At 53.8% G+C, this 21,685-nt stretch overlaps 1 protein-coding gene across 7 annotated transcripts; it reads right to left on the reverse strand.

The window, feature by feature from the left end:
* Positions 1-641: 641 nt before the first annotated feature.
* On the reverse strand, positions 642-21,546 carry HSF1 (heat shock transcription factor 1). Of its 7 annotated transcripts, none has more exons than XM_055545528.1 (14): positions 21,412-21,546; positions 5,482-5,590; positions 5,078-5,214; positions 4,716-4,840; positions 3,485-3,560; positions 3,357-3,418; positions 3,174-3,270; positions 2,958-3,094; positions 2,607-2,876; positions 2,168-2,251; positions 1,514-1,619; positions 1,370-1,435; positions 1,219-1,288; positions 642-1,151 (listed from the first exon to the last, which is right to left on the reverse strand). In XM_055545528.1, the coding sequence occupies exons 1-14, from the start codon at positions 21,526-21,528 to the stop codon at positions 946-948; spliced, it is 1,662 nt and encodes a 553-aa protein (XP_055401503.1). In that variant the 5' UTR covers positions 21,529-21,546; the 3' UTR covers positions 642-945. The 7 variants fall into 7 exon arrangements, with proteins under 7 accessions (XP_055401503.1, XP_055401507.1, XP_055401502.1 ...); XM_055545532.1 differs by having other exon boundaries at positions 642-713; positions 1,219-1,264; positions 4,716-4,873; XM_055545527.1 differs by having other exon boundaries at positions 1,219-1,264; positions 4,716-4,873.
* Between the last annotated feature and the right edge of the window lie 139 nt (positions 21,547-21,685).

Here is a 21,685-nt window from a genome sequence, read left to right on the forward strand (position 1 = left end):
AGGCTGTGCCAGGCAGGTGTACCCTGACAGCCAGCCATGGCCCAGCAAGATGGGTGCCCGAGGTGGTGCCTGGGCAGTGGACCCAGCTGTGCTGCCCCCGCCCCAACCAGAAGCCGCTCCAGCCCATGGTGGTCGTCTGGGAGAGAGGCTGGTTGGCTAGGCACTGTTTGGTCTACAGCAGGTGTAGGCAGTCTCCCTGACCCCTGCCTCCTAGGAAGCCACCACCCTGGGCCCTACAACATCAGCAAGGACAGTGAGCAGGGCTGAGCTGGGGGTGCAGGGCACCGCGCGGGCTGCTGCGGCCCGCCACCTCCATCACGTGCACCTCTGCACCCCCTGCTGCCTGACTCGGGGTGGGGGGGCCTGTGCTTCCTTCACTCCAGACCCACGGTGCTGACCCAGTGCACCCACCTGGTCCCCTAGTGCAGACCTGGCCACAGGGCTCCTGTGGGCCCGCGCTGATCCCGCCCTGGTCCCTTCATAAAGAACTCTTGAGCACATGCAGCCCAGGGGAGCCAGCAGGCTCCAGTGTGCTGTGTCCATCTGCCTCCCTCCAGCCCCTTCCGAGACACTGCACATCATGCCCCCCCCTCCCCCCCCCCACCCCTCCACTGGCAGGAGGAACAGACAGGGAGACCACACACAGAGCTCGTTGTTTATAAATCTCTGCCTGGCTCATCGGTCTGTTTGTCCACGTATATATCTGTATATCTCTATGGAAGGGGAAAGGGGGACTCGTGTAAAAATCCAAAATACAATTCTATGAACACCTGCGTCCTGGTCAGTCTGAGTGTTGCCGTGAAGCCCAGGTGAGCTGTGGCTCACAGGGCTAGGCCCTGGGTGCTGGCCGAGGGCCACGCCCTGCCCCCCCCCCCCACCTCCGCCAGCCAGGGGACCAGGCTCCTGGACACCAGGCCCCCAAGGCCTGCTCTCCTCCTGGGGCTTCTACGAGACAGTGGGGTCCTTGGCTTTGGGGGGCTCTGAGCCCGTCAGCAGGGAGATGGTGGGGTCATCCGAGTAGTCGTCTCCCTCGGAGAAGTAGGAGCCCTCCCCCAGCTCGAAGAGCACCGGCAGGTCGCTGCTCCCCACGTCCACGGAGCCCGGGTCCAGCAGCAGCAGGGGCTGGGCGGTGTAGTGCACCAGCTGCTTCCCTAGGGGTGCGACTGGGTCAGGGTGCCAGTGGGGCTGGGGGGCGGGGGGGTGGGGGGCTCAGCTCACCTGAATCTGGGCTGCTTTTCTCTGCCTCCAGAGGTCTGGGGGGCTCCTGGGGAGAGAGGAGCTCCTGGATCTGCCAGGGCAGCAGAAGGGAGCACAGTGAGGGCTCCCGCATGGCCCCGCCCCCCCTGCCCCATCCACCCCGCCTACGCACGCTGGCCAGGCTGCTGTCCAGGTCGGGCAGGCTCATGTCGGGCACCGTAACCGAGGGGCTGAACAGCTGCAGGGAAGAGGGGGCGGTCAGACTGCCCTGGGAGCGGGGCGGGCTGGGTGCGGGGTGGGCAGGGCTGGGACTCACATCCAGCAGGGTGCTGGTGTCCACGCTGAAGCCATGGCTTGTCAGCATGGTCTGCAGGTTGTCCAGGTTGGAGTCCATGGCGTCCAAGTGGTCGCTGAGCTCGGTCCTGGCCAGAGGGAGGGGAGCAGGTGATGTGGCATCCAGGCACCCCCAGGTGCAGTCCTGCCGGCCCTTGCGCCCAGCTGCCAGCCTGCCCTGCGCAGGCTCACGGGAGGCCCTGAGGTGGGGCCCTGGGCCTGGTGGGGCTGGGACACTTGGCCACCGATGGTGGCTCAGGCTCCCCCATCACCGTGAGGCCCCGTAAGGCAGCATGTCAGGCTGGGCCAGCCAAGACATCAGGGGGCTGAAGAGTTCAGGGCTCAGGAGGGCCAGGGCCCCAGGTTCTCAGGTTCAGCAACACCTGCCCTTCACATTGGAGGACAGCAGGAGGGTGGAGCTGTGCTCGGCCGGGCTGGGCCAGCCTACCCCAGCATGCTCCAGGATAGATTAGGCCTGCCCCCGCGAGGAGGCCAGGCAGTACCTCGGGGCGCTGCCTCAGGCCCCAGAGCTGGGTAGGGAGCCTGTTCACAGGCCGGGCAGGGGTCTGCTCAGAGGCTGGGGAGGGGCCCAAGCTCTGGCGGAGCCCTCCTCCCTCCCCAGTGGGACAGCGCTAACCCTGGCTGGACTCGGCCATGCAGAAAGGAGGAGGGGCAGGGGAAGAGGCGGGCGACCCCAGACATCTTTGGAGCGCGAGCCAAACTGCAAGATAGAAAGACAAGAGCCCCCCACTGCCGGTGGGGGCCAGGCGGACTCCAAGCCCCCACCCCACTCGCCCACCTCTGGGGTGGCAGGACAGACAGACCAGGCGGCCCGGGGAGGGCGGCTCAGGGGGCAGGAGTGCCCGCCACGCGCCTGGTTCCCACGGTGCAGGGGCTGCAGGACCCCTTGGCTGGCATGTCTCCCTTCCCAGCTCCATGCTCTGGGCCAGGTCGGCCAGCTCCCCCCGGCAAGTCCCGTGCCGAGGGCCTGAGGGCCATGCATGTCCAGCCCTGCGCTGTCCTTATCAGAGGCCCCTGCGCTTCCAGAGACCGCAGGGCGCCTGGAAGGCACTCACTTGTCTAGGCAGGCGACGCTGAGGCACTTCTCGGGAGCCGATGCGGGCAGGGGCGAGGGGGGGCGGCCCCCAGTGTCCGCGAGGGGTGTGGTGGAGGCAGCGGGCGTGGGCTCGCTCTCCCGGAGGATGGAGTCAATGAGGGTGGTCGGGGACAGAGGCGTCTCCACCATGGAGGACGGTCGGCCGGGGCTGGCACCCTCTGCCCGGGGGCTCTGTGGCGGGCTTGGGGGCTCCTCCTTTACGCGAACCAGGGGGCTGCTGGACAGGGGCCTGTCCGTGGGGCACAGGCGTCAGCGGGTGCCTCTGCTGACCCCACCCGCTCCTGCCTGCAGGGAAGGCGCTGGGCCGCACCTCTCGTCTACACTCCCGCCCAAGGAGGCCACGGGGCTGCTGGGGGCCAGTTCAGTGATGTCAGAGATGATGGGTCCGGAGCTGGCGACAGCGTCTGGGGAGTAGAGGCTGGAGCCGCTGTAGGCTGGGGAAGGGGCCTGCCACCAAAGGGAGGTGAGCACGGTGGTACGTGCTGCGCCCCCACCCCCGCCTCCGCCCCGGGCGCCCGCAGCTCACCGGGTAGGGGCCTGGGCCGTGGATATGCTCCAGCGAGTACTGCCGGCCGTACTTGGGCATGGGGTGCGCAGGGCCGCCGTCGTTCAGCATCAGGGGGCTGTGGGGAGGGGTGGGTGAGCGGCGGCCCGGCCTCGTGGCCCCCGGGTCGCGGCCCACGGGAGACGGGCGTGCCCCGTGCCTCACATCTTTCTCTTCACCCCAAGGATCCGGTTTGACTGCACCAGCGAGATGAGGAACTGGATGAGCTGCAGGGGGAGAGGCGGTCAGCCCGGTGCGGACAGGGCCCCCCTCCCCACTGGCCCGGTGCACACCTTGTTGACGACTTTCTGTTGCTGGGCGTGCTTCTGCCGCAGGCTGGCCACCTCTCGCCACAGCGCCTCATTCTCGCTGCAGCAGACCAGGCGTGGTCAGCAGGCGGCGGGAGTCCCGAGACACCCTGCTCCACCGTGCGCCCACCCACTGGCCCGTCCCTGCCCGCTGCCGAGCACGGGCCAGAGGCCAAGCTGAGACCCCAGGGCCCTCTCGATCACGGTCAAGGTGGCAGAGCCTCCAGGCTCTCTGCCTGGACCAAGGATGGGGCTCCAGGGAACAGAGGCAGTGCAGCTCTCAGGCCACAGGGCTGCGAGTGCAGGTTCTCCTGTGCCTTTAGGTCAGAAGTGGCCTTAAAGAGCGCGAAGGGCCACCGCAGCAGCCCACACCCTGCTCAGCACCAGTATGTCTTCTTGACAAGCGACAGACCCTCCTATGCTCACTCTAAGAGGAATCCCTGTCCTGGAGGCCAAGGCCACCTGATCCCACCTCTGGATTCCAGCCAGCCAGGCATTCCTGCTGGGCTCTGACATGAGTAGTTAGGCAGGGGCTAGGAGCCTCCTCCACGGTCTGGGGGTGCGATGGCCTGCACCCCGAGTGGCTTTGAGGCCACCCTGGGCTGGGGTGCTTGAGGGCCCCGAGTACATAGGAGGAGGTCTAAACTGGCCACTATGGGGGTTAGTGGCAGTGGGGGGCTGGGGGGCCTAAAACCGGTTCTGTGGTGACCAGACATGCCCCAGGGAAAGGGAGTCCAAACCTGCAGTGCCTCCTGCGCCAGGCCCGATGAGAGGTGACACACACTGATTGGTGCCAGGCGCGTGTGTGGGTGGCATGAGGGGCCCGAGGGCATAGCTGGCGCTTGGGCTCAGCTCTGCAGGCTACCACGGGACCGCACCTGACCCCACCTCCCAGTAACGAATCCAGCCCGGCATGGGCCAGGAGCCTGTGCAAGTCCAGATGTGGCCCTGGCCCGAGACTGCAAGGCCCGGAGCCCGCAGGACCAGGGCTGGGGAGCAGCCTCGCCAGCAACGCCTCCCCCATGTCACTGCGCAGGAGGGACCTCTCACATCCCCACCCCATCACTCTGCACCAAGTTCTTTCTGGAACCCTTTCCCGGGGGCAGGTCTGGTTACGAAAGAACTAGCTTTAAACTCCCCCAAGGCTGGACCCCCCACGGTAACCCCAACATCCCTAAGGAGGTGCGCCCTGCTCCCACGGTGTCCCAGAACCTACTGCTTCATGGCCAGCAGCTTGGAGTCCATGCTCTCCTGCTTCCCCTTCATCAGCTGCACGTCGGTCAACAGCTTGGTAACGCTGTCCTGGCGAATCTTTATGTCCTCGCTCCGCAGAGTGGACACCTGGGTCCCCGGGGGAGCAGTCACTGAGATGGCCTGGGGGTGGGGCGGGATATAGCAGAAAGGGCCGAGGGGCTGCTGGGGTGGATGGGCCTTCTCTGGGGTGGCCAATGCGGGACGGGCACCCGGCAGAAAGCAGGCTTGGCACAGCTACGTCAAGCCAGGCCAGCGAGTGGATGCTGCTGTTGCCGGGGGTCTGGGTGGAGATCCGAGACCATGGTGGGGAGAACGGCTACTCACACTGGTCACTTTCCTCTTGATGTTCTCGAGGAGCTGCTCCTGGCCTCGCAGGAAGCACGGGTGCTGGAACTCGGTGTCATCCCTCTCTGGCTTGACCAGGCCACCCTGCTCGATGTGGACCACCTTCCGGAAGCCATCTGCACATGATGGAACCAGGGCAGTGCTGCCTCGGGGCTGGGGTCTCACCGCTCACCCCAGTGAGGCCCCTGCCCGGGAGGATGCAGGGGGCCCTGGCGGGCGGGGCCTGGCTCAGGGAATGCCCTGCACTGCCCTCCCAGAAGCACTGCCTGTGGTGGCTGGGTGGGCTGAGTCTCAGGGAGAGTCCCTGAGACACCCCTTCCCCTTCAGCTGTGTGGGCTCTGGGCCGCATGGGGCTGTATGCAGGGCCAAGGCAGTACACTCACACATGTTGAGCTGCCGCACGAAGCTAGCCATGTTGCTGTGCTTGAAGTACTTGGGCAGCACCTCCTTGGCAAACTGGCCCTGGTCCAGCACGTGGAAGCTGTTCCCGCTCTGCCGGGAGATGTGGGGGTCACCACAGCCTCTCTGTGCAGGGGCTACACCCCAACCCTAGGCTGGGTGACAGTTTTCACCTGGGATCCCACATCCCTGCTGGAGGTCCGCCAGGTCACACCTCAGCACTGCGGGCCCTTCCCTGAGGGGCCCCACTGTCAGCGCTAATCCGCAGTTTTTCCCTACGAACGGCTAAGACCCCAAACGGAGGCAGCCAAGGAGACGGGACCTAACTTCAGGTCCTCGGGAGGAAGACAACACAGTCATGCTCAGAACTGAAGTTTTGTGGTTCTTCTTCTGGGAACAGAGATGAGAACAAGATGAAAAAACCGCTACACTGCTCTTCCATGTCTGTCCAAACTTCGGTCCAGAAGCTCCCAGGAGGGCTGAGGCTGGGTGGGCTAGGCATGGGCCCCGCTGGGGTGCGGGATGGGGTTGGGGAGGAGCAGGAAGGGCCCCGTGGTGTCAACACGGACACACACATGAAAAGACACAATGGAAGTGTGTGAGCTGAGGGGAAGGGTGGAAAAGGGACCTTCTACAGCTTTTCTCCTCCACAGACACGGTAAGAACACCAGCAAAAAATGTTAGAGTCAACTTCTTCAGAACTCTGAAAATGACCCACGAGAATTTATTCAAGAAATGGTTGAATCTCAGTAAGATCCGAGAACTGTGGTGTTCTAACTTACCATGTCCCTACCTCCTCTCCTGTAACTGAGAAAGCCAACAGCTCAAATCATGGTGGAATAAACATTCTGGCACCCATGGGGCTAGGGCACATTCAAGGCCTGCAGTGTCTCCCTGGAAGGTTCCACCTCCAAGGCTGTTTTTGATCTGACCTTTTATGCTAAAGCTCTTAGCAGAAAAAGGCTTTTCCCTAGAGATGTTTGCTGAAAGCATCAAGAGGCAATTTTAAACTCATGACGGGAAAAAAAAAAACCCAACTCATCACACCCAACACAGTGGACCACAGATGGGAGAAAACTGGCCAGCCAGGAAACATTAAAGAGCTAAGGAACGAGATATCAAGAAGAGCTTTGAAAAGCTCCAGGATATTCCTGGGATCCAGAAGTCACACGTGCATGTACAGCTGTGTGCATGTCCGTGAGAGGTCCAAGGCGGCTCTGTGTAAGCAGGAAGCTGAGGAGAAAGTCAGGGTGCCAACGACATGGCTGGGAGCTAAAGGCACACCCAGCACACACCGTTTGCTGCAGAGACTGGGAGATTTACTGGTTCCAGCCATTAAGGAACACTCCTGCTCCCCACACTGCCTAACCACTGAGCTCACTGCGTAGGCACCTCAGTGATCACACACAGCAAACAACACAAGTTGCATAGAATTAATTCAGAAAAGCCACTAAACAAACAGCAACAACAGGAAATTGCAACAAATCCTGGTGGGTGGGTAAAATATTATATTGAGCTTAACAGATGCCATATTATATTAATGGAAAACCTTTGAACAAAACACTCTGAGACACGCAAAGAGACAAAGTATGACCCACATAGGGAAACAAGCAGCCAGGGGAGACCGTCCCCAAGGAGGCTCAGATACTGGACTTACTAGATGAAGACTTCAAATTCAAGTATTTGACATATGTTCAAAGAGCAAAATAGAACAGTATGCAGGGCAGGAAGCAACAGTTAGAACTGGACATGGAACAACAGACTGGTTCCAAATAGGAAAAGGAGTACGTCAAGGCTGTATATTGTCACCCTGCTTATTTAACTTATCTGCAGAGTACATCATGAGAAACGCTGGGCTGGAAGAAACACAAGCTGGAATCAAGATTGCCGGGAGAAGTATCAATAACCTCAGATATGCAGATGACACCACCCTTATGGCAGAAAGTGAAGAGGAACTAAAAAGCCTCTTGATGAAAGTGAAAGAGGAGAGTGAAAAAGTTGGCTTAAAGCCCAACATTCAGAAAACATGGCATCTGGTCCCATCACTTCATGGGAAACAGATGGGAAACAGTGGAAACAGTGTCAGACTTTATTTTTTTGGGCTCCAAAATCACTGCAGATGGTGACTGCAGCCATGAAATTAAAAGACGCTTACTCCTTGGAAGGAAAGTTATGACCAACCTAGATAGCACATTCAAAAGCAGAGACATTACTTTGCCAACAAAGGTCTGTCTAGTCAAGGCTATGGTTTTTCCAGCGGTCATGTATGGATGTGACAGTTGGGACTGTGAAGAAAGCTGAGCGCCGAAGAATTGATGCTTTTGAACTGTGGTGTTGGAGAAGACTCTTGAGAGTCCCTTGGACTGCAAGGAGATCCAACCAGTCCATTGTGAAGGAGATCAGCCCTGGGATTTCTTTGGAAGGAATGATGCTAAAGCTGAAACTCCAGTACTTTGGCCACCTCATGCAAAGAGTTGACTCATTAGAAAAGACTCTGATGCTGGGAGGGATTGGGCACAGGAGGAGAAGGGGACGACAGAGCATGAGATGGCTGGATGGCATCACTGACTCCATGGACCTGAGTCTGAGTGAACTCCAAGAGCTGGTGATGGACAGGGAGGCCTGGCGTGCTGCGATTCATGGGGTCGCAAAGAGTCGGACACGACTGAGTGACTGAACTGAACTGAAAGAAATAAAGAAAAGCATAAGAATGATACCTCTTAGAAGAAAGTATAACAATAAAGACAGAAATTACAAATATGAAAAGTCCTGGAGTTGAAAAGTGTAACAAATCGGATTTAAAATTCCCTGAGTGGCTCAAGAGCAGATCTGAGCAGGAATAAGGTGGAACCAGCAAACGTGAAGGAGTATCGTCAACTGAGATTTCCTGACTGAGGAACAGAAAGAGAAGTGAATGAAGACAGCGACACACAGGACACCAGCAGAGACCAACACATGCATAAAGGAGAGGGGCGGAAAGAATATCTGCATAAATAACGACCCCAAACTTGATGAAAAATATCTGAGAAGCTCAACAAATTCCAAGAAGGATAAACTCCCAGAGATTCACATCTAGATATCCATAAGACCAAGGAAAACTCTTTAGAGCAGTTAGAACCAATTCATCACACATAAGGAATCCCTAATAACAGTTCCTGAATATTCACTGGAAGGACTGATGCTGAAGCTGAAGTTCCAATACTGTGGTCACCTGATGCAAAGAACTGACTCATTAGAAAAGACCCTGATGCTGGGAAAGATTGAGGACAGGAGGAGAAGGGAACGACAGAGAATGAGATGGTTGGATGGCATCACCGACTTGATGGACATGAGTTTAGACAAGCTCTGGGAGTTAGTGATGGACGGGGAGGCCTGGCATGTGCACTCCACGGAGTCACAAAGAGTCGGACATGACTGAGCGACTGAACTGAACTGAACTGAATAGCAGCTCATTTGTCATAAGAAACCATGCAGGCCAGAAGCCAGTGGGATGACATGCCAAAAGTGCTGAAAGAGAAAAGCATTTTTATTTTGGCCAAGAATCCTATATCCAGCAAAACTATCCTCTGAAGATGCCTGGGAAGGCAGCTAAGGAGATCCTATGAACCACTCTCAGGATAAACAAAGCTTAAGTCACCTAAAGTCTCTGGAAATTGTCCTGAAGGCATATAACAAATGAAGAAACACTTATTCAAGAAAATCTAAAACTCAACAGAAACAGTGAACGATGGCATTTTTGGCCACACCCTGCTTCCTCCTCCTCCTCAGAGTTGACCTGGATTGATGGCACACTCTGGGGGGCTCTGGCCAAGAAGGTGGGGATTTCTCACCCCTCAGTTTACAATCAGCACGTTCTGTATCCTCCTGAGAGGGTGAGGGGGCAGGCCACCAGCATCTCTCATCTTGCCCAACTCATATTTTGAGGGTCCCCTTCTCCTTTCTGCCCCCACTTACAGAATGGAGTCTCTACCCAGGCATGACAGGCTCAGAATACTGGGGCTTCAATCACCCTCACCCCAGTTAGCGTTAATTTCTTTTTCTTGTCTTAAGGTACTGGGTAGGACTTTCCATACAACATCAGCTAGCACTGGTGGAAACAGGTTTCTGCCTTGTTCCGATTCTGTGGGGACAGCGCTCAGGAGCTCACCAACAGGCATGACGTTAGGTGTGCAGTTTGTTTTTGTATCAGCTGAAGAAGGTCCCTGCTATCTCTGGTTTTTTTGTCATAAGAGTGATTTTTTTTCTTTAAAATCACGAACATCAAATTTTGTCAAATGCTTTTTCTGAAACAAATAATATGATTGTGTGCTTTTTCTTTAGATTGTTAACATGCTGGGTTATACTGATTCAAAAATCCTGAACCATCCATACATTCCTGAGATAAATCCCATTTGTTGTGACATTAGTCTTTTTATGTACTACCAAATTTGATTTGCTAAAGTTTAATTCTTGCCTTGAGAACCCTATGAACAGTATGAAAAAGCAAAAAGATACGACACTGAAAGATGAACTCCCCATTTCGGAAGGTGCCCAATATGCTACTGGAGAAGAGCGGAGAAAGAACTTCAGAGAATGAAGAGACGGAGCCAAAGCGAAAACAATGCCCACTTGTGGACGTGACTGGTGATGGAAGAAATAAAGTCTGATGCTATAAAGAACAATATTGCATAGGAACCTGGAATGTTAGGGCCATGAATCAAGGCAAATTGTAAGTGGTCAAACAGGAGATGGCAAGATTGAACACTGACATTTTAGGAATAAGTGAACTAAAATGGACTGGAATGGGTGAATTTAATTTCAGATGACCATTGTATCTACTACTGTGGGCAAGAATCACTTAGAAGAAATGGAGCAGCCCTCATAGCCAACAAGAGTCTGAAATGCAGTACTTGGGTACAGTCTTAAAACTCCTACAGCTCAACTCCAGAAAAATAAATGACCCAATCAAAAAATGGGCCAAAGAACTAAATAGACATTTCTCCAAAGAAGACATACAGATGGTTAACAAACACATGAAAAGATGCTCAACATCACTCATTATCAGAGAAATGCAAATCAAAACCACTATGAGGTACCATTTCACACCAGTCAGAATGGCTGCGATCCAAAAGTCTACAAGTAATAAATGCTGGAGAGGGTGTGGAGAAAAGGGAACCCTCTTGCACTGTTGGTGGGAATGTAAACTAGTACAGCCACTATGGAGAACAGTGTGGAGATTCCTTAAAAAACTGGAAATAGAACTGCCTTATGATCCAGCAATCCCACTGCTGGGCATACACACTGAGGAAACCAGAAGGGAAAGAGACACATGTACCCCAATGTTCATCGCAGCACTGTTTATAATAGCCAGGACATGGAAGCAACCTAGATGTCCATCAGCAGATGAATGGATAAGAAAGCTGTGGTACATATACACAATGGAGTATTACTCAGCCATTAAAAAGAATACATTTGAATCAGTTCTAATGAGGTGGATGAAACTGGGGCCTATTATACAGAGTGAAGTAAGCCAGAAAGAAAAACACCAATACAGTATACTAACGCATATATATGGAATTTAGAAAGATGCTAACAATAACCCTGTGTACGAGACAGCAAAAGAGACACTGATGTATAGAACAGTCTTATGGACTCTGTGAGAGAGGGAGAGGGTGGGAAGATTTGGGAGAATGGCATTGAAACATGTAAAATATCATGTATGAAACGAGTTGCCAGTCCAGGTTCGATGCACGATACTGGATGCTTGGGGCTGGTGCACTGGGACGACCCAGAGGGATGGAATGGGGAGGGAGGAGGGAGGAGGGTTCAGGATGGGGAACACATGTATACCTGTGGCGGATTCATTTTGATATTTGGCAAAACTAATACAATTATGTAAAGTTTAAAAATAAAATAAAATTAAAAAAAATAAATAAAAGTTGTAAAAAAAAAAAAAATGACAGAATGATGTCTGTTCATTTCCAAGGCAAACCATTCAATATCACAGTAATCCAAGTCTATGCCCCAGCCACTAATGCCGAACAAACTGAAGTTGAACAGATCTATGATGACCTACAAGACCTTTTAGAACTAATACCAAAAAAAGATGTCCTTTTCATCATAGGGGATTGGAAAGTAGAAGTCAAGAGATACCTGGAGTAACAGGCAAATTTGGCCCCAGAGTACAAAATGAAGCAGGGCAAAGGCTAACAAAGTTTTGCCAAAAGAACGCACTGGTCATAGCAAACACCCTCTTCCAACAATATGAGAGATGACTCTACACATGGACATCACCAGATGGTCAATATCAAAATCAGGTTGATTATAGTCTTTGCAGCCAAAGATGGACAGGCTCCATACAGTCAGCAAAAACAAGACCTGGAGCTGACTGTGGCTCAGATCATGAACTGCTTATTGCAAAATTCAGACTCAAATTGAAGAAAAGTAGGAAAAACCACTAGACCATTCAGATATGACTTAAATCAAATCCCTAAGATTATACAGTGGAAGGCACAAATAACTTCAAGAGATTAGATCTGACAGACAGAGTGCCTGAGGAACTGTGGACAGTTTTGTGATATTGTACAGAGGCAGTGATCAAGACCATCCCCAAGAAAAAGAAATGCAAAAAGGCCAGATGGTTGTCTGAGGAAGCCTTACAAGTATCTGAGAAAAGAAAAGTAAAAGGCAAAGGAGAAAAGGAAAGATATCCCCATCTGAATGCAGAGTTCCAAAGAACAGCAAGGAGAGATGAGAAACCCTTCCTCAGTGGTCAATGCAAAGAAATAGAGGAAAACAACAGAATGGGAAAGACTAGAGATCTCTTCAAGAAAACTAAGAGATACCAAGGGAACATTTCATGCAAAGGTGGGCACAATAAAGAACAGAAATAGTATGGCCCTGACAGAAGCAGAAGATATTAAGAGGTGGCAAGAATTTACAGAACTATACAAAAAGGATAATCACAATGGTGTGATCACTCACCTAGAGCCAGACATCCTGGAATGTGAAGTCAAGTGGGCGTTAGCATCACTATGAACAAAGCTAGTGGGGGTGATGGAATTCCAGTTGAGTTATTTCAAATCCTAAAAGATGATGCTGTGAAAGTGTTGCACTCAATATGCCAACAAATTTGGAAAACTCAGTAGTGGCCACAGGGCTGGAAAAGTCCCGCCTTTCATTCCAATCCCAAAGAAAGGCAATGGAAAAGAATGTTTAAACTACCACACAATTGCACTCATCTCACATGCTAGCAAAGTAATGCTCAAAATTCTTCAAGCTAAGTTCAACAGTATGTAAACCGAGCACTTCCAGATGTTCAAGCTGGATTTAGAAAAGGCAGGGGAACCAGAGATCAAATGGTCAACATCTGTTGGATCATAGAAAAAGCAAGAGAATTCCAGAAAAACATCTACTACTGCTTCACTGACTAGGCTAAGCCTTTGTGTGGATCCAAACAAACTGGAAAATTCTTAAAGAGATGGGACTACCAGACCACCTGACCTGCCTCCTGAGAAATCTGTATGCAGGTCAAGAAGCAACAGCTGGAATGGGACATGGAAAAACAGACTGGTTCCAAATTGGGAAAAAAGTATGTCAAGGCTGTATACTGTCACTCTGCTTATTTAACTTCTATGTAGAGTACATTATCCAAAATGCCAGGCTGGATGAAGCACAAGCTGGAATCAAGATTGCTGGGAGAAATACCAATAACCTCAGATATGCAGATGACACTACCCTTATGACAGAAAGCAAAGAGGAACTGATGAGCCTCTTGATGAAAGTGAAAGAGGAGACTGAAAAGCTGGCTTAAAATCCAACATTCAAAAACCTAAGATCATGGAATTCGGTCCCATCAGTTCACGGCAAATAGATGGGGAAACAATGTCAACAGTGACAGGCTTTATTTTCTTGGGTTCCAAAATCACTGCAGGTGGTGACCGCAGCTCTGAAATTAAAAGACCCTTGCTTCTTGGAAGAAAAGTTATGACCAACCAAGACAGCATATTAAAAAGCAAAGACATTACTTTGCCATCAAAGGTCCATCTAGTCAAAGCTATGGTTTTTTCAGTAGTCATTCACATATGGATGTGAGTTGGACCATAAATAAAGTTGAGCGCCGAAGAATCGATGCTTTAGAACTGTAGTGTTGGAGAAGACTGTTCAGAGTCCCTTGGACTGTAAGATCCAAGCAGTCAATCCTAAAGGAAATGAGTCCTAAATATTCATTGAAAAGACTGATGCTGAAGCTGAAACTTCAATACTTTGGCCCCCTGATGCAAGGAACTGACTCACTGGAAAAGACCCTGATTCTGGGAAAGACTGAAGGCAGGAAGAGAAGGGGACAACAAAGGATGGGATAGTTGGATGGCATCACCAACTTGATGGACAGGAGTTTGAGCAAGCTCCGGGAGTTGGTGTTGGACAGGGAAGCCTGGCGTGCTGCCAGGGATCACAAAGAGTCGGACACAACTGGCACGCTTTCATGGCGTGCTGGCGCCATGGCAAAGCCTGGCGTGCTTTCATGGGATCACAAAGAGTTGGACACAACTGAGCAACTGAAATGAATGGAACTGAGTGACTGAACTGAAAGTTTTATAAACATTATGAAGGATATTGGTCTGTAATTTTCTTGGGACAGTTTCGTTCTAGGCATTTTGATCTGAAGATTTTTTAAAAAGGTTCATAATTTTAGGAATTCTATTAACAGAATCAAGACTACTAATAGTTACCTGTCTCACCCTGGGTGCGTTTTGACAGTTTGTGCTTTTCCAGGAATTGGTTCATTTTATTAAATTTACATGCGCAGAGCTGTACTTCCTCATTACCCTCTTACTGCCTGTGGTATCTGTTGTGATATACCCTCTGATGGTCATCATGTTGGGAATTTACGTCTTTTTTTCTTTGTCACGCTCCAAGTTACCAACCTTTTCAAAGATTCAGCTATTGAATTGATTTATCATGTTTTACTGTTTTCAGTTTCATTGGTTTTTCTTGTCTGTATTGTTCTCTTCATTCTGCCTGCTTTGGTTTTACTCTACTCTTTTAACTTTCACGTGGAAGCTTAAAGCAGTTCTTATTTCCCTTTTGGCACGACTTTAGGTGGATCTTTTGGACAGGAAGCGTCTGGTGGACGGATGGGGAATGTTGGCACAGCAGGTGGAGATCCTCAGATGGAAGATGAGGAAGAAAGCAAGGCTCCTATGGAGGCTGCCCTCTCACGAGTCATGATGGTGGTGGCAGGTGCCACGGAGCCTCAGCTGTTTTAGGTAGTCTGGAGGTGCCTGGCTACACAGCTGTAGATAATACAACCAGTACGTATTCTGTAGTGTTTAGAGCACTGTACTTCCATTGTCAACAGCTCGTTACTAGTATGTGGAATCAGAATTAATTTCTGTATACTGGCATTGAAGCCTGTGACCTCACTAAATTCACTCATTAGTTTTAATAAGGTTTTTGTAGATTTTTTGGGATTTTCTAAGTAAATAATGATGCTTTCTATGTATATACTTTTAATTCTTACTTTCCAATCTTGATATCTTTATGTATTTGCCATATTGCCTGACCAGGGCACCTAATACACCATTATGCTTCTTCTGCCTCCACTGAGAAAACTGTCAACGTGGTGAGTTACACCAGGTCTTGAGTGTTGACCAGACTTCAGCTTACAAGGTCCCTTCCAGCCCAGGCCTCACGCCGACTCTGCCAGGAAGTCAGTCTCATTCTTGTCCTGTTCTTCCACATGCAATTTCCTTTTCTTTCCATGCTGCTTTTAAGATTTTCTCTCCAACGCTTGTTTACAACACTTTGATAGTGACATGCATTGGTATATTTTGTGCTTTTATCTTCTTTGGGGGTCAATGCAATTCTTGGATCTGTGGGTTTACATTAAAAAAAAAAAATTCGGGAAAATGTCTAGCTTTTTCTAAAAATAAAGAAAGAAATAAACCAGTTATTTCCAAAATTTTCCTCCATGCTTTGCTCTGGAACCGTGTGCCAGCCCATGTGGTATTAACCCTGTAAGGCTCTGCTCACTTTTTTCGCAGTCTTTCTTCCTCTCTGTGGTCACTGTGGATAGTTTCTTTTGCTAGTGTACTGTTCAGTGATCTTTCTTTCTGTAGTTTCTAGTCTGCCGTTTAATCCCCTTCAACGACTTAATAAAGACAAGCCTTTTATGTCAGAATGTTAGGTTTACCGAAAAGCTAAGAGTCGAGTTCTGTATGCCCCGCACCCGCTCTCCCGTCATTAGGAGAAAAGATACGAGTCGAGTTCTGTATGCCCCGCCGCCGCTCTCCCGTCATTAGGAGAAAAGCTACGAGTCGAGTTCTGTATGCCCCGCGCCCGCTCTCCCGTCATTAGGAGAAAAGCTAAGAGTCGAGTTCTGTATGCCCCGCCGCCGCTCTCCCGTCATTAGGAGAAAAGCTAAGAGTGGAGTTCTGTATGCCCCGCCGCCGCTCTCCCGTCATTAGGAGCCTGCACAAGTGCATCTGCCCCAGGCGTCACGCGATGTGCTTCATCCTTAACCAAGGCCCTCATTTTTCTCAGATTTCCTTAGTCTCTACCAAACATCCTACTGGTCCAGGACATCATCCAAGACAGTACATGACATTCATGTCTGCTTATGTCATGCCTGACTAACAATCTCTCAGACTTCCCTGGTTTCTGACAACCTTGATGGTTTTGAGGACTGGGCTGGTATTGTGTAGAATGTTGCTCAATTTGGATCTGTCTGATGTTTTTCTCTCACGATGAGTTGAGGTTACATAAGTTTCTGGAAAGGAAGACCACAGGGGTGGTGTGCCTGGCCCATCGTGGCACGCCAGGGCACAGCCGTCAATGTGACTCATCACTGCTGGCGGAGGCCTGCCTGTCCGGCGCCTCCACTGTGCAGCCCCCCGCCCTGCAGGACTTCTCGGCAGGAAGGCGCTGTGTGCAGCCCCCAGCGAAGGCTGGGGTTACGGGCCACCTCTTTGAAGGGGGAGTGAACACAGAGGTAACCAGTGGCGATTCTTCTGCAGCGGACACTTGTTTCCGACACATTCTGCTTATCCGCCTTCTTTCTCACATCTTCTAACTTCTCGGTCTTAAGATTTTCGCTCTATATTCTTGAGCACACAGAGCGTTTTAGTAACTGTTTTAACAGTTACTAGTTTCCTGCTGGTCAGTTCCATTACACCTGGGTCTGTTACTGTAACTCCTTTGTTACCGTTGACATTCTCCTGCCAAGTGGCCCATCTATTAGTTTCAACTGGATCCCAGACACGAGGAACGTTACCACATTCTGTCTGAGTTTAGTCGTCCAGCTGTCGTCCTTTCAAGAGGGCTGCACCCTCAGTTCTGAAGGAAGGGATCAGCCTGATCCTTTCAGGCTTGTCTTTAAGTTCGTTCACACAGCGTCGGGGCAGCTTTTTCCCTGGGGCCAATCCAGCTGCACCCTCAAGCCTCAGCTGTTCTGAGGCGCTGGGCAGGCTCTACGCTCAGAGCAGACTCTACGCCCCAGCTGCGAGGGCTGGGATGGCTCGGCCGGTCCCGGGTGGGCTTAAGGTGCCCAGCACACAGCTCCTAGTGGCTGTTCTTTCCCTGGAAGGTTCCTGGGCAGTTGCCCAGGTCTCACGCCACCGGTGGGTGAAGCAGCACTTAGCCGAGACCCGCAGGGCCTCTCGCATAGCTCCTTCTCGCTAGTACCAGGTTCTGCCAATTTTGGCTGCCTCAGCTTCACCAAAGGCCAGGCTCTCGGGTTTGAACGCTGCCTCGACAGAAAGCAAGGGCTCACCCGACCTTTCGTGTAACAGACCTGAACACTGTCAGAGGGTGAGTCCATATTGGGTGTGTCCTGCCAGCCCAACCTTAAGGGCTGTTAGAAGCCTGGCAGGCCTGCTGGTGAATCCCTCACAGGACCTTTTCCCTCATGCCTCAGGAGTTCAAGGCCCCTCCTTCTCTGCTGACCCCATGTCATTCCTGAAGAAGGTCTTGGCTTACCCTCGGACACAGAGGGACTAGTGATGGGACATACGGCAGGGGAAGGGAGAAGCCGATGCCCAGCTGCTAGCTGGCGAGCAACGCCTTTGCCTCTGAAATGCACGGCTTAGTGAATATCCGGTCTTGCTGTAAATTTGGAGCCTGTGGCCCTATTTCCTACAAAACTGTGAACATCCTGAAACGTATACCAAGTTCTGCACGTATGCACATCTTTATAGAGGGAGGGTCTCTGTCTGTGAGCAGATTCTCCAAGGGCTCCATATTAACAGGATTAACCACCACGGTGACTCCAGTGGCCCACCTGCACCTTTCAAGAGTCTGCCCAGAACAGAAGGCCCATCTTATTCCTCCAGCCAAAGCGATGGGTCTGCGTGATGTGTTCTGGGAGTCGCGGGCATGCAGCGGGCACCCGCGTGCACTGAGAGTGCCAGCACTGTGTGGACGCGGCTGCAGAGCAGCTCGGTGCCCTTCCCAGCCCGTCTCCTCAGCCAAGAAGGAGCCCACCTGCACCCCTCTCACATCCCCATCCTACTTGTGCTCAGGGTCGAGCTCTCCGGCCGCCACCCCACACTTGGGTCTCCAGGCCCAGCTGAACGCAGGGGCCTCTGCTGACTCAGTCACCGCTGGGCCCAGGGGCAGGGGCTCTGGGGTGGCTGCCAGCGCTCCCAGGTCGGGAATCCCTGCAGCCAGAGGTGCAGACGCGGGTCCCTAGCCTGTGATACCCGATGGAGCTGACTGCTCTGCCCAGGGTGGGTCCTGTGGGCCCCCTGATCCCTCTGAGGACACACGGCCTGTGGAGTCAGGTGGGCTCACATCCGCTGTGTCCACCTCCCTCCCTCCAGCCCCTTCCGAGCCTCTGTGCCCCTCCTCCTCATCAACCCCCCAACCCCCCGCCCACCTCGGCAAGAGGGACAGACAGGGAGCCCGTCCTGTATAGATCTCTGCCTGGCTCGTCCGTTTCTCTATCTGTCCACGTATATATCTGTGTACCTCTACGGACGATGAAACAGGGACTCTCTTGTAAAAACTGAATACAATTCTATGAACACCGGAGTACTGATCAGTCCAAGTATGGCTCGGGTCCAGCTAAGAAAGCAGGGGGGGTGAAACCAGAGCCTGGACCCCACCGGTGTGGGCCTCACGCTGCCCTCCACCCAGGACACGCGGCACGCAGCGAGGGCAGGCGTGAGCCACAGCTGTACACCAGCGAGAGACCGTGGACTCCGGGTCCGGTCCAGCCGTCCTCCTGCTTTTCATCTGTTTCCTAGTGTCTCTGGGACTCAGTTCCCGTGTCTGTAAAAGGCCAGCTGCCACCTCTGCGTGGTGCTGTGGGAGGAGGTGAACTGATGCCCCAGGGCTGGGCTTCCTGCTATGTGGAGGGCCAGAAAGGGCTCGCCGGGTCCTGGGTGGCAAGTTCAGGGGGCACCAGGAGCCTCCACGGCCCCAGTGCCCCTTGCAGCCTGTGCTGCGTGCTGGGCGCTGGGCGCTCCTCCAGCCTTTCTCAGCCACTGCCAACCCCCGAGGGCAGGATGGAGGGTCTGCTGGGACCCACCTGGCTCCCCGCCAGGTGGTTGTGGGAGCCCCAGGAACAATCCTCGGCCACCTCGGAGTGGCCAGGTGCAACTGGGGCCCTCCTCAAGGAGTCCCGCAGAGTGCTGGCGACCTGACTGCAGGCTGCTCTCCAGCCAGGGCCTCCAGAGCGATCCTGACTGCAGGCGCTCACACTGGCCACCTGGGATGGGGCCTGGTTTGGCGACACCCAGCTCCTAGGCAAAGGAGGCCCTTGCTCTTAGGGCCTCATGGTGCCCACAGCCTAACAAGAAGAGCCTCCTTCAGCAACGCACCCACCTTCCTACCACTGTTAACGCTGTCTTGAGGCCAAACAGGCCTGATTCACGGAGCGTCCCATGGATGCAGCTGCCACACTCACCAGGTTCCTTCCCAAGGTTGTGGGGCCTTCGGTCCCACAGGGCTGTCTGAGGGGCAGCCCTGGCCTATTCTGTGGTGGTTCCACACCGAGCATGGGTCTGGGAGGGAAGGGGAAACCAACACGACTCTCCAGGCAGGGCCTCAGACTGTGCGGAGGATGCACAGCGCTGCTGGGGCTGGAAAGCCCCCCACCCCGCCCCCTTTCCCTTGTCTCTGGGGCCAAACACAGGGTCCTCCAGGCAGAATGGGGAGAAAAGTTTCAGCTGGAGGGGAGGCACCAAAAGAACAGACGCCAGAACATTCCAAGGCCTCTGGAAGCCAACTCTGGGCTTCAAGACCGCAGAAATCTCCCCCAGCAGACTTTCTGCCAGAGGCCTGGGGCTTGTGTGGGCATCGCGGAGGCCTCAGGCAGAGGGCCATCTCCTTTCTCAGGACCAGGCAGCTCCACAGCCCCTGCCCAGCCTGGCAAAGGGCTTCCTTCCACAGCTGAACCAGTGCTCAGTTTCTGTCCTGCCTGGCAGCACAAGCCCCCTGCCCGCTGCGCCCTGTGCCAAGCACATCCTGGTTGGCCTAAGGACAGAGGGGAAGGGGGTCAAATGCATGGGCTCCAGCCGGCTGCTCCCACCCCCTCCAGTTTACGTTTCAGCAGGGCTGGTGGGTGGTGCAGCCACTGTGTGCGAGGCTGTGGCAGGCTTGATCCATCCTGCTTTCCAGCTCTAAGGCCACAGCTCTCAGTACACAGGAAGTGGGACCTGGAGAGCTAGCTGGCAGGGCTTTGGCTTCTGCCTCACAATCTTTAAGCAGAAACATCGAGCAGATCAAGAGGTGAGGCGATTATCCCAGTAGATTAAGCTCAGACTATCCCAAAGGATCTCCGATGCCCCTCCCCAACCTGGGTAAGAGTATTTCCTGGGAGTTTAGGGGAAGGGAAAAGAAGAGAAAGGAAGAATAAAGACAGAAACCTGGGGTCATTTCCTTGGGTCAGCAAAGCTTAGGGCCTTGAACAAGGGGATGGTGGTAACAAGACAGGCTGTGGGGGAGGAAGTACAGCCTCCTCTTGGGGAACGCTGCGCACAGTTACAGAAGCAGGCAATAGGGACGGAGCGTGGCACACAGGTGTGTCACTGGGACCAATACGAAGTGTTCCCTACAAGGACGCTGTATGATTCTGACTCTCTTTACCAGCTTTGAGCCAGAGCTTCAGCAAACAGCCCAGGAACCAGAGGACCCGGCCTCCCGCTCTGGGCTCCCATCAGCTCAGACTGCTCCTCCTTTCTAAGGGCTTAACAGTGCGAAAGAGAAGTACTTAGGAGAGTCTGGGCGAGCCAGCGTCCGGGCCCTCAGGAGAGCAAGTGTGTCCGGAGGCACCCAGAGGTTCCCCAAACCAGGGCGGCCCAGGCCGCACATCTGCGGGCCGGGAGCTATGGCTCCGGCCTTCCCCGGACGCGACGTCATAGCCCGGACGCAGACTCTCAGCCTCAACTCCAGATAGTCTCTGCTTTACCTCTGCAAGCGGAGGAGCTGTCCGGCCTGCAGGGTCAGACTATGGAGACGAGCCTGCTGCCAGGCAACTGGAGGCAGGGGCGTGGATAAAGAGGTGCCGAGAGGAACAAAAACCAAAGCGGCTCTGGGGGAACCCAGCTGTGGTGTCCGGACAGGAGTTCGAGACCCACCACAACTTTATGACGTTGTGCTTTGTTTTTCGGTCCCTTTCCTTTCCCAGTCGAGCAACGCCCTCCAATACCTGGGCCAAAACCTCATTTCCTCGCAACAGCTGCCGACCCCGCCACCCTGGTAACTCATCTGAGAAGCTGTGGGGTCACCTGGCCACCACGCTCGCCACTGGGTGCTGCCCTCAAGCCAGGCGCGCTTCCGCCGTCGTCTCAGTTACTCGGCGAGAGACCGAGGAGGAGAGGCCCTGCCCAGACCCAGGCAGCGCGCACCGGACGGGAGGCCTCGGACGCTCTTTCCCGAACCCCGTGCTGTCTGCCCCCACACGCCCCGGGCCGGCGCGCCCAGCCCCTCACCGGGCTCCAGCAGATGAGCGCGTCCGTGTCCGGGTCGCTCACGAGGGTCCACAGCTTGGTCAGGAAGGCCGGGACGTTGCTGGGCCCCGCCGCGCCCGGGCCCACGGGCAGATCCATACCGGGCGAGGCGGGAGAGGAGGAGGTAGCGACCGCAAAGAGAGGCCGAGGGCCGGGCTAGCGCAGCCGCCGAGCCTGCTGCCTGGGCCGCGCTGCCGCCGCCCGCTGCGCACACACGGCCCCGGGGCCTGGCATGGCCGCCGCCATCTTGCGACGG

Source organism: Bubalus kerabau, chromosome 14 (genome assembly GCF_029407905.1).
Source record: "Bubalus kerabau isolate K-KA32 ecotype Philippines breed swamp buffalo chromosome 14, PCC_UOA_SB_1v2, whole genome shotgun sequence".
In the NCBI taxonomy this organism is placed as follows: domain Eukaryota; kingdom Metazoa; phylum Chordata; class Mammalia; order Artiodactyla; family Bovidae; genus Bubalus; species Bubalus kerabau.